Below are 12,674 nucleotides of genomic sequence, written 5' to 3' on the forward strand. Positions count from 1 at the left end.
CTGTGGGGGTTTGCATCCAGGCTCTCCTGGGCTGTCTGAAGCCATCTCACGCTAGTTACCTAAGTGCACTGGGGATCAGCTTCCTTATTTGTAAAATAGGGGTAAAAATGATCCAGGCGCGGTGGCTCACCCCTGTAATTCCAGCACTTTGGGAGGCCGAGGTAGGCGAATCACGAGGTCAGGAGTTCGAGACCAGCCTGGCCAAAATGATGAAACCCCATCCCTACTAAAAACACAAAAATTATCCGGGCGTGGGGGCAGGCGCCTATAATCCCAGCTACTCGGGAGGCTGAGGCAGGAGAATCGCCTGAACCCAGGAGGTGGAGGTTGCAGTGAGCCGAGATCATGCCCTTGCACTTCGGCCTGGGCAACAAGAGCAAAACTCCATCAAAAAAAAAAAAAAATCCCACTCTACAACTCAGGGTTGCTACCAGGGCAGAGTCTGAGAAGAGAAGCAGGAGGTGGAGGGGTGGAGCCCTTACCTAAAGAGGCATCCTCTCATGACACCCTCCTTTGCCCCCAGGACTTGCTGGCAGCCAGGTTCTCCTGGCAGAAGGTGGATTCCTGGCCCACAGCTGAGTTCTCTGCCTTGTCTCAGCAGCAGATCTTCAGACTGTCTGGCAAGGGCCAGCCTGAGGGCGATGGTGAGCATTAGATGAAATAACACATATAACGCTCCTAAAACAGTGCCTGGCTCAAGGCAAGTGCTCGGTGAATATTGGTTCTTATTATTGGACCCATTTTATACCAAGGCTTAGTGCTACTAAGAATACACAGTAAGTGACTGAGATGGATTTGACTGTTAGACTCTAAAATCTGTGTTTAGGTATGTGTGTGCATGTGTGTTTATATCAGGCTGAAAAAATGCTGGCTCTTTCCTCCTCTCATCACTCAGAAGATGAATGTGGTCTTGAACTTTGGGAAGTAAATGAGTTTCTTAGGGACATGGAGCTTGGAAAGAAACCTGAACTATGTGTGCAAGAGATGCCTGTCCTGGCAGGGCTCAGTGACTCATACCTGTAATCCCAGCACTTTGGGAGGCTGAGGTGGGCGGATCACTTGAGGCCAGGAGTTTGAGATCAGCCTGGCCAACATGGTGAAACCCTGTCTCTACTAAAAAATACAAACATTAGCTGGGCATGGTGGCATAAGCTTGTAATTCCAGCTTGGGAAGCTGAGGCACGAAAATCGCTTGAACCTGGGAGGCGGAGGTTGCAATGAGCTGAGATTGCGCCACTGCACTCCAGACTGGGCGACAGAGCAAGACTGTGTCTAAAAAAAAAAAAAAAAAAGAGAAGAGACACCTGTCTTTTCTAGCAATTCCCTCTCCTTCCCTGTCCTTCTCTCCACTCTACGACCTCCCTCTCTCTCTTTTCCTTCTCTCCCTCCTGTCTCCTCTCAAGTGAAAGATCTGTCCTGGGCCGGGCACGGTGGCTCACGCCTGTAATCCCAGCACTTTGGGAGGCCGAGGCGGGAGGATCACAAGGTCAGGAGTTCGAGACCAGCCTGGCCAACATGGCAAAATCCCATCTCTACTAAAAATACAAGAATTAGCCAGGCGTGGTGGCAGGTGCCTGTAATCCCAGCTATTCGGGGGGCTGAGGCAGGAGAATTGCTTGAACCTGGGAGGCGGAGGTTGCAGTGAGCCAAGATTGTGCCACTGCACTCCAGCCCCAGTGACAATGCGAGACTCTGTCTCAAAAAAAAAAAAAAAAGGATCTGTCCTGCCTACTGGCCTGGTCTTCCTGCTAGGGACAAGGCTTTCCTGTTGAAGACAAAAGAGGGTCGGGTGGCCTGCTCTCAGGTCTGCCTCCTTGGTGAATGGGCCTTACAGCATCTTTTCCTTGGGAGCACACATCAGTTGCTCCCATTCCTATTTCTGAGGACAATCTCAACACCATGTTTTCTTAGTGGAAGCTGAGGGCACCCCACGCTAGGGTCACTGGAGAAGCCTTGGGCCTAAGGGTAAGGAGCAGGACCCAGAGCTCTGGGTTGTAGAGGGAGGTGCTCCCGGACAGGCTGGCTGAGCTGCAGCCTGCATCCTCTGTGCTGCCACAAATTCAGCTGCCTATCGGCAGCTTTGGCACCAGCTCTGGGGGCAGGTGGACCTGGGATGAATGCCCTGTTTGCTCTTATGGGCAACTCACTTTTCATCCCTGAGCCTCGGTCTCCTCATCCATAAAATGGGCACAATAACACTTGTGCATAATACTGGATGAGATCAGGGTACACCAAGCATTCAGCAGCTCCTGGCTCAGTAAGTAGTAGCTATTATCTTTGTTTTCAAGGGTTTTCGTTTGTTTGTTTGTTTGATATGGAGTCTTGCTCTGTCACCCAGGCTGGAGAGCAGTGGCATGACCTCTGCTCACTGCAGCCTCTGCCTCCTGGGTTCAAGCGATTCTTCTGTCTCAGCCTCCCGAGTAGCTGGGATTACAGGTGCTGACAGTTTAGCAAACAGTATGCCATCCATTCAAATATCTGCTCTTACGGAGCTCATCCTTTCCTCTGCTCTAAGGAGTCTGAGTGAGAGGCCCTGGTAACAGCAAGGGGAAAGAAGGAAACTATTCCCGAGTCCATACTCTGTCCTAGCATCACAGCAAACTCTGAGGTTTTTGGACCCCCAGATGTTAAGAGGAGGGACTGGCCCTAAGCTTCCCAAATACCCTCATATGCCCAGTGTCTTCAGCTGGGCTCTCCCAGAAGCACATCCTGAGATGAGGATTTAAGGACAAATCATTTATTTATTTTTTATTTATTTTATTTTTTGAGACGGAGTTTCACTCTTGTTGCCCAGGCTGGAGTGCAATGGCGCGATCCTGGCTCACTGCAACCTCCACCTCCTAGGGTCAAGTGATTCTCCTACCTCAGCCTCCCGAGTAGCTGGGATTACAGGCATGTGCCACCACACCTGACTAATTTTGTATTTTTAGTAGAGACGGGGTTTCTCCGTGTTGGTCAGCCTGGTCTTGAACTCCTGACCTCAGGTGATCCACCCGCCTCAGCCTCCCAAAGTGCTGAGCTTACAGGCGGTGAGCCACCGCACCCAGCCAAATTGTTTATTTTTATGTGAGGTGTGACCCCAGAAGCACTGGCACCCTACTGTGGGAAAGTGGGACAAGTGAGGAAATGAAGCCAACACAGGGTGCATTCCTGAGCAGGTAACTGCTGTGGGAAGCTGGGCTCCATCACACAGGGGACCTCTGGGAGACTGTGGTACACACCTCTGGATGGGGTATTTATCCATCCACTCCTGTCCATCCATGGTTGACAGCTGCTCCTAGGGGTACCTACCCTGCACTGGCTGAATGCAAAAATGTTCCTGCATGTCAGAGAAAGCCCCCTGGCAGAGAAAACATGGCCTTATAAGTGCTGGGGGCATTTGCTTATCATTATAGTGCTTATCACAATTATAAATGACTCCAATAATTATTTGTTTAATGTTTCCCTCCTGTATTAGAATATAATCTCTCTGAAGATAGGGACGGCATCACCAGTTGTATCCCCAGGACCTAGAATGGTGTCTGGCACGTGGTAGGTTTTCAATAGATACTTGCTGAATCAATGTAATCTGGAGGTTGATAAATTCATGATAAAGACCCCAGTTCTGTCTGAATAGCTTCTCTATCTCTTCCTTTCTCCTCTCTCCACCCCAAACCTGACATAGTAGTGCCTAAAACTCACTTCCAGTACCTTTTTCAAAATTTGACTTCTTCTAGAGTATAAAAGCCCAATATTTAACCTTGCCCGTGGTTGCCTGGAATAAAGGGTGCTTTTCCCAGCCTCCTTTGCAGCTAGGAGTGCCTACGTGACTAAGTTCTGACCAAGGGGTGTAGAATTGATGGCTGCCACTTTCAAGACATGTCTTTATGGGTGGAGGTGCACCCATCTCCTTCCCATTCCTCCTTCCTGCTGGTTGGAATTTGGATATCATGGCTGGAGTAGCCACCTTGGATCATTAGGTGGAAACCTTGGAGCAGAGGATGGTGGAAGCTAGAAGATCCAGGCACCCTGATGATCAGGGAGCCACCACTCCAACCTTGGGCTGAACCTCTGGCCTTGCTTTACATGAGAGAGCCCTTGGTTATGCCATTGTTATTTGGGGTGGGATTTTCTGTCACTCCCAGCTGAACAACCTAATCCTAAGTGATACGTAGAAGGTCCCTGCTAGACCGACCTCTTGGGAGGGGAGGGAATAGATGAGTCTCAGGTGGTGGAACCAGAGCTTGCTGGAGAGGAGGGTCTCTCCTGCTGAATGGAAGCCAGGGGCCCCTCCCACAGGCTGTCTCCCTCCCTGGGCTCAGACAGGTCCAGCCTTCCTCAGGACTTTGAGAAGTTCAGTTCTCTCCCCAGGACTAGCTATTCTCACAAACTTCCTGTCCCTTTAGTCGACATGCCCCACGGCAGGTCCAAGGCTGGGCACCGCCACAACTCACCTTTCCTAAGAGTGGCATCAAGGTTCTTTGGTGGGGGATCCTCTTTTCCCATCCCCACTTCTCAAGAGCATTAGGGAAGATACAGTCAGTGCCCTCTTAGTGTTCTCTTTCCACTTGTTGGGTGTAAGAAGGGAACCTGAGGGCCCTGCAGTGTTTAGGGGTGGGAGTGGAAACAGAGGCAGGAAAAATCCAGAGTCCCCAAAAAGCGAAGCAGGGAGACAGATAAAGAAGGCAGGAACAACCATGGGCACACGTTATCACACATACACAGGTTACAAGAGCAGGAGGCTGGAGCGGCAAGAGGTGGCAGGGAAGCTTCCAGAAAGGCAGATTCCAGCCTCATACCTCCCTGCCCTGCAATGCTGAAGTTCCCAGGTAGAGGGGAACCTCTAGACCCTTCCGACTGTCAGGGCTCTGTGGTTCCATTTGTCCCCGTCTCCCCGCCCCCAGCCTTGACTATCCCGGGCCTGCCTTCAGGACAGAGCCTGAGAATGAGGAGAGGACCTGGGAAGGGGTAACCCTGGGGAAAAAAAGTTCTTATTAGTCACCCCTGGCTCTGGGGATACTTTCCAGGAGTGGCCTGCCAAGCCGTGTGACCTTGGACAAGTCCCGTCCACTCTTCGGGCCTCAGTTTCCTTTGACGGACCTTGAATGGGCGGGGGTTGCTGTGGCTTTCTTCAGCTGGGAGACCAGGAAGGAGGTCCGGGGTGCCAGGGTGGGAGGCGGGCCCGGCTTGTCGCTGAAAGCCGGCCAGGCGCACTGTCGGCGCTCAGAGCTGGTGGCCGCCTCCTGCGCTTCCTGATCCCCAGCCGCGCTCGCTTGGAGCGCAGTGTCCACTATCTCCTGGCCCGGGACCGGCCAAGGGGTGCGGCGGGGCGGGCCCAGGGGTCTCTGGCGGCCGGGACGGAAGAACCAGGACCCTACCAGGCCCCTCCCGCGGGCAGGGCGGCCCCTCGCCGGCTCCTCCCCCGCCGCCCGCCACCCGCCCGGAATCAGTCGCCGCACGCGGTTCCGCAGGTGGCAGCGATGGCCCAGTCCTGAACTCCCCGCCATGGCCGGCACCCCCGGCCCGCTGCGCCTCGCGCTCCTGCTGCTCGGGGTGGTGGGCAGGGCCGGCCCCCGCCCCCAGGTGAGACCCAGGGACCCCGACGACACCGGGGGAGGGGGTGGCGCTGCGGGCTGCAGGCGCAGTGTCCTGGCGGGGGGCCCCGGGACTTGAATGAAACTCCGAGACCGCTGGCGGGGGCATCCGAAAGCCTCGGGGGGAGTAGGGACTGGAGAGTTTGTGCCCTTGGGCTGGAAGGCCCAGGTGAGGGCTTGGACCACAGAGGATTCCCCCAACCCCAGCGAGACGCCCTCTTCCTGGCCGCCAGGGTCCCTCTGCCAGGGCACCCGCTGCCCCGCGGCCGCCCTGCGCTGACTTCTACCCCGCTTCCCCTTCCTCCCCGCCACTTTCCCAACTCCTTCTAAACCGTGTCAGCGGCCCTGGCACAGCCTGGCATCCTCCTAGACTCCCTCCGCCCCACAGTCTGCCCCAGACCCCTCTCCCGCAGTGCCTCCCCAGGCAATCCACCTGCTCAAAGACCCTGAGAAGGCCCTATGAAGGCTGAGAGCGCCAGGGTGCGGAGACCGGGCTCCTCTCCCTTTCTCGTCAGCCCCCAGCACAGTCTTTGATTCATGGCCCCTGGGACCCTGCGGTGGCAGCTTGTCCTTCCCAGTGACCTCCCAGATGGAACCTACCCCCGTCCCCTTCCAGCCTCTGTAGCAAACAGGCAGAAGGCTCAGTGCCCCGTCTGGAAGCAGCTAACCCACCCCCCTACCCCACCCACTCTGCTGACCTCCCATTCTGACCCTACACTGACAACAGGCACCAAGAGAACGCATGCTGGGACACGCAGGAACACCTGGGCTCCTTGGTGCCACCAGAGAGCAGGCCACAGGTGGACATCTGTAGCCCCTCTCTCCTGTCTTTGCTGCCTTTCCTGCCCCAGGCTCCTGGGCTGGGGGCAGTGGTCAGCTGCTTTTGAAGAGGGGAGCTGTCCAAAGATGCTGGGACATGCTTGAACAGAGAGGAGACATAGACTTGGGTGGCCTGTCCTGGGTCAGGAAACAGGTTCTTCCCATCACCTCCCACTGCTACCGCCAGACCTAAAGAACTGAGATCCGTGGGGAGAGGACCTAGAGCAACCTTGAAGTTTGTCCCAGAACCATTGCCTTGGTGAGGACAGACTCCACCCCAGCTGAAACCCCAGATGTGGACAGAGGTGCCTCTCAGCTGAGGGGCCAGCACATTTTCAGCCCCCAGATTCTTTTCCAGATGCATCCTCTCCTTGCCCCTGTTCCCCAGCCCAGCTGCTGCCCTGAGCCCCAGGAGACACCCACTCCCTTCCAAGGCACCTTCCCCACAGCGCCCCCAGCCAGGCCTTGGTTTTCCTGGTGTGGTTGGGATCTTTCAGGGGCCAGGGCTGCAGACCCAAGACGTGGTTCTTGCCCATCGTTCCCTCCTCTTATGGACTGGGTTGGGGTAGGGGTGGAGGCTCTGCTTCCTGGTCCCATCCTGCTCTAGGCCAGGTTTACAGATCTGGTTTGAATGAAGGGAAGAAAGCATAGGGAAGAGGAAAGTTTCTGTGAGCTGTCTTCCCAGAGGCCTTATTCCCAGAAGTGTCAGGTTCCTGAACCCGCACTTTCCTCTGATCCAATTTTACTCCTTAGCCCCAGGCCTAGGGCAAAAGCTGGGCATCCTGGGGGCATAACACGATTGGGGTGGTAGAGAAGAATAGGAGGGGACAGGTCCTAGCTGGGACGGGAGCCTTGAGGGGGTGCTCTTGTCATGGGAAACTGAGCTGCCACGGAGATCTGAGTTACAGGGGGTGTTAAGGATAGATGCAATAATTATGACACAACATCATGCATGCTTATAGGACTAAAAAATAGTGTATTTTGCATTTTGTTTTCTGTCTATGAAGTCAGCAGGGTTAGAGTTTCTCCCCTCGTGTTGCTGATGGGGGGATGAAAGCTCCGAAAAGAGGGTCCCTGTATAAAGTAGTCCGGCAGTTCAGGAGCAGGGAGGAGAAAGGGGTGAGGGGCTGGGCTCTTGATCTAACACCTCCTACTCAGATGGGACTGAAGGGAGAACTCGGAGAGTGAGCTGCTCACTGTCGGGTCTGCTGAGGCTGGAAGCAGCATCCCTGCAGGTAGGGGGATGTCTGAGTTGACTTCTGAAAAAGGTGCCCTAGGCCACTCTTTCATTGTTGCTGGGAAACCTCACTCCCCTACCCTGTCCAAGACCCCGGAGAGGGAGTGGGCCTACTGAGGAGACAGGCAAGCCTTTGGCACTCAAAGTTAAAATCAGAACTGGATTCAAATATAGAGACTGCTATTAGCTGGTGATCTTAAGTTGCATATTTGATTATCCCCAATCTGTGTCCTCATCTGTAAATAGGGATCATAAACTCTATCACACAGGGTTATGGAGGAGATGGACACTGGCACCCTGAAATGGCAGCTTTAGTCACTTTAGTCAAATGGGGGAACTGACCCATTTGTCCTTGGGGATCTGGAAGTGTTTTCCAGGGCTGCAGGATAGGACTGAGAGGGGCTCTTGGAGACCCTGGGTCTCTGTACTCTAGTGAATGGTGAATGGAGTCCAGGGCTGAGCGTTGGTCAGAGTGGACATTGTTCTAATCTGGGCTTCCTTCTGGACAGAACCCAGGCTGGGGGCTGGGGCAGGAGCAACCAAGAAACCACATCCTGCCCTCGAATGCCCTGCACCAAGGCAAAACAGGCTTCCTCGGCGGCAGCCTGCCCCTAGGAAAATGCCTATGTGTGTGTTGGTGGTGGTGGTGGTGGGGACAGAGATAGAGACAGGTAGACTGAGACAGATCAGGGGGAGAAGGGAGTGAGCTGTATGAGCCCCCATTTCCCAGGTATATGTGAGTGACCGTGTGTGTAACAGTCTGTGTGGGAATGAGTCCCTGTGTGTGCAACATCTCAGCATGCAGTTGTGCATCTGACGGTGTCTATGTGTTTGTGACCCTGCATGTCATACTGTGTCTGTGGGAGGGTCTGTGTGTGTGTGTGTGTGTGTGGCATCTTGGTGTGTGAATGGGTGTCTTGGTGTGTGTCTATATGTGCAGGGGAGATAGGGTGCTTGCGAGAGTGTCTGTGCGTTCCTCTGTGTGTGTGTGTTGGGGACAGTGTCTCAGCATGTGAGTGTGTACCTGGCAGTCTGTGAGTGATTGTGTGTGGTGGGAGAGAATCTGTGCTAGTGTCTCAGCATTGGGAATGTGCATGGGGGCGTGTGTGCTGATGCGTGTGACAGTGTCCACGTGGGGGTTTTTGTGACTGTGAGAACATGTGTGTAGTATTCCTTTTCCTGTCCTTTCGTTCAGATATCTAAAGCCCTTAGGGAAAAAAATGGATTGTAAGCTCTGAGCTTTAAAAAAAAAAAAAAGAAGAAAGAAAGAAAAACAAGGGGCAGTCAAAGAGACAGGAGTCTGTTGATGGAAGGGATGATTTGACTTCTGGGAGGTAACATAGAGGAAGGAGGTTGGGGTCCTGGGAGGAGATGCCAGGGAACCTGAAGGGCTGGACCTGGTTGGGGGCCTCCAGAAATTTGAATTGGAATCCCTTCTTCCTCCTTCTGAGAGGCCCTCCTGCGCGTCTCCCACCTCATGGCACAGAGAGGCCAAGATCTCTGTCCTCCTTCCGGTCAACCAAAATGGTCCCCAGAGAAGGAAAGAATCTGATACACTTACCCACGCTGAGAAATAGGAGGCGCCTTTCAGGTTGGCAGCCAGTGTTGGGAGAGGGAGCCCCCTCCCAGGGTGTTGGAAGGCCTGCCACCCCGGGGGCTTCCGCTCCACCTGCTTCCTTCTCTGCTATCTTTCCTTCCAACGCTGCCTGCTCGTACAGGGCTTGAGAAGTCACAAAGATGTTCACCTGCTTTATCTTGTTGGATCTGTACAGTCTCTGAGAAGAATGATATGCCCATTTTACAGGTGGCGGAACTGGCAACTGATGAGTAAACTGAGGTCCAAAAAGATAAAGTGTGTCCCACCGTCCTGCATGAACAGAGCTGGGATTTAGACCAAGGACTTGTAAATCGCTGACCAGAGCTCCTTCCTGTAGATCACACCACTCCCTCCTGGTGTCCTCTCTCCTGTCTCCTGCTTCCTCCCGAAACTCCTGAATCTGAGGGATGCCCCTTCCTTCTTGTAACCTCCAACCAGGCGTCATCCCCATGTGCCTTCATCCACCTCAGAGAGATCCCATGAAGCCTGTCAAGTCTTGATTCTAGAAACTACCATCCTGCCCTTACCATGGCCCCTTAGACCCCCACTGACCCCTGCCCTGCTCTCCTCGTCAGCTCTGCTGCCTTGTGAGGGACAGGGACATCGGGATTGCATCCTCCCCGCTCCCCAGCACCCACAGCCCCACCTTGTCAGGCTTGCGGCAGGGACTTATGTTGTGGGAGGATGAAATGGAGGAGTGGGGGACCCTGCTGGGCAGGGCCTTGCCCGTCCTCACAGGGCATGGGGTCCCAAGCCTCCTCCCTGCTTCACTTTGCCATTGGCTGTGGTTACTGCTGGAAGATCTCACAAATTAAGCAGAATGATTGGTCATTGGATGTGAAAATATATTAATTTCCTCTTTCTGGGAATGTGTTGATCCTAGAAGTGAGGAAGGGGTGGGGCCCCAGTCCCCAGGAAGCCTGGTCACTCCCTCCCACTCTGCCCTTTCCTCTAAACAGCAGAAATCATGGGGATTGCTGCCATTGACTGAGCCTTCTCCATGTGCCCACCATCCTAAGCATTAACTCAGTCCTCACAGCCGTCTCATGGGGGAGGGGCTGCTGTTGCCATTTGCACAAGTTTAAGCTGTGGCTAAAACATACAACTCTTGCACTCAGTTGCAAACCTAATGTCTGGGTGAGCCAGGTCCAGGCCCAGATCTGAGCCCGAGCCCAGGGTTGTTCAGCCTCCACTATGTTACCTGGGCACCCAGGCCCCATGGCACTGGGTGACCCTAGCCTCATTTACCCAGCCTTTCTCCAGACCAGAACCTCCCATCTGTCCCAGGGCCTGCCACCACTCTCTCCCTGCCCCCCAAAATCCTCCTGATAACAGTCCACAGCTTTCCTCTGCTCTCCAGAGCACTGATGTCCCCACCTCTGTGCCTTTTCCCTGCTGTGCCCTCCTGCTGAAATGCCTACCCTCCTCCTTGCTAGCCCAGTCTACCCCCAACCCCCTTCACCCCAGCCCCACCTCACAGTCCCCAGTCCCTCAGGCCTCTTGAATCTACACTGAGCCCTGCCCCAACCACTCCCTGAACACTTTCACCCACTGGCTTCCCTGTTATATCACTTGTCCTGTAAAGTATTGACCCCCACCCCCAAGTAGCCTGAGGACTCTCTCAAGCAGGACTCCCGCAGTCACCTTTATACTCCCTGCATTCCCCTCCACCCACAACCACCCAGAACCTGGCACCGTTACGGTTTCTGTAAATACGAGGTGTGGGAGAGGCCAGAAGTCTGGGTAGTTCGTACTGTGTGTGTGCCTGCAGGGTTGGGATGAAGGCTCCAGGGTATTTAGAAACCCTGAACTGGTGCAGGGAGAGGACAAGATATTCCTACTGTCAGGAATCCCTTACCTAAGGGGGAGCCACAGCCCCGTCCTCAGGGAGCCCCAGCTCTGCTCAGAGTAGGTGACAGCGCTGCCCTGGGGTGCCTGAGGCCAGATTGCCCCAGTCATGAGCGTGAGACGTCAGCCCCGTCCTCAGGGAGCCGCCAGTCTGAGGGAGAACTGGCAGCCACCGTCTCTCAGGGAGCCCCAGACACACCTTCTGCCCCAGTTCCCAGCAGTGACCTTGTGCGTTGTCTGCTTTCATTCTAGAAACAGAAACCAAGGGGGATTTCTCTGTCTCTCTGCCCTCCACCCCCAGCAGCTGCTGCATTTTGGGGCCGCGTGGAAGAGCCCTTTACCGGGAGAAGAGGGAAGAAGGGAGAAGGGAAAGGGGTTAGGGCGGCGGGGCTGATCCACCAGGACTTGCTCTGATGAAAACTGTGCCACCTCCTCAGCTGTGGCTAATATCATGGACAACACCTTTGCAGCTGTTATGTTTGATTTCTTCTTCTTTTTTTCCCCAAGCAAATACAGTTGACCTTTGCCCTCAGACGAGCTCTGTCCTTCAGGGTAGCCCCTGCGGCCTCGGCACACTTATGCCAAGGACGCTGCTGGGGCTCAAAGTGAGCTGGGCCCTTCCGAGGGGCCTGCGAGGCAGCAGGGGGTGAGCAAGGCAACCCAAGTCTCTCAGGGAGGTGCGAGATAAGCCAGCTAGAATCCGAGACCAGATCCAGCGTGTGCCCAGCACGCTACAAGGCAAGGGGGCAAGCTTCTATAAAGAAGCTATTTTAATTTCAGCACACGTGGACATTTTTGTGATTTCAAAAAACAAAATGTTGTTTTAAATTATGTATAGGTCCTACATTTTATACGTGGGGCTCTTGGGTCATTTCAGCATCTGCAGCCTCTAAAGGACGAATATTTATAATTTTTAAGGCTGTGCAGGAAAAAACTAAACAGAACCACAATTCCAAGACATAGCCGAAGAAAGTGCACAAAAACGCTGAGAAGGAACGGTGGATTCTCAGTGGGATGGGTCTGTTTGGGTCTATGTGCTAAAAAGCCATTTCGGTGACCTTACTGGAAGTGGAGGCTCAGCTCTCCCTACACACAGGTGAGGGGGATCCCTCCCATTGCAGGCGTGACTTCAGTGGTCTGCAACCTCCCTGACCCATTCACCTCATGTCCTCAGGACTCTTCCTTTGGGTGGATAGAGCTGGGTTGAATGTTAGATTTGGTGGTTGTGTCAGAGGGGAGCACGGGGGCGCTGTGTTGAGTGCATTTGTAAGTGAGTGCATTTTGGAGGAGGAATGCTAATGGCAGACATCCGGGTTCTCTGTAGCCCTGAACGCTGCCCCGCTTGCCCCCGGACACCTTCCAATATTCCACCATGGTCACTGATCTGAAGGACTCCAGATTCTAGCCTTAACTCTGCTTCCTGGGGGGGCCTGTGCACCCTTGATTCAGTTCCTCTCCCACTCTGGCCTGTGTGTCTCCTTCTAGAATGGTTGAAAGTGAAAGAAGCCCTCAGGCAGGCTGACTAGGCACCAGAAGGAGCTTAGAGTCCTGGGCCCTCAGAAAGTCTCTCTCCTAAGTGAGATCAGAGACCAGGAATGAG

The 12,674-nt window shown here is 54.2% G+C and overlaps 1 protein-coding gene across 1 annotated transcript in view; it reads left to right on the forward strand.

The window, feature by feature from the left end:
- Positions 1-5,315: 5,315 nt before the first annotated feature.
- Positions 5,316-12,674, forward strand: part of GLP1R (glucagon like peptide 1 receptor) — a 42,018-nt gene continuing 34,659 nt past the window's right edge. Inside the window, exon 1 of the mRNA XM_003897563.5 lies at positions 5,316-5,562. Coding sequence (XP_003897612.1) covers positions 5,485-5,562 — 78 coding nt within the window. The 5' untranslated portion in view covers positions 5,316-5,484. The remainder of the gene's footprint in view (positions 5,563-12,674) is intronic.

This window comes from Papio anubis, chromosome 6 (genome assembly GCF_008728515.1).
Source record: "Papio anubis isolate 15944 chromosome 6, Panubis1.0, whole genome shotgun sequence".
Taxonomy (NCBI): Eukaryota; Metazoa; Chordata; class Mammalia; order Primates; family Cercopithecidae; genus Papio; species Papio anubis.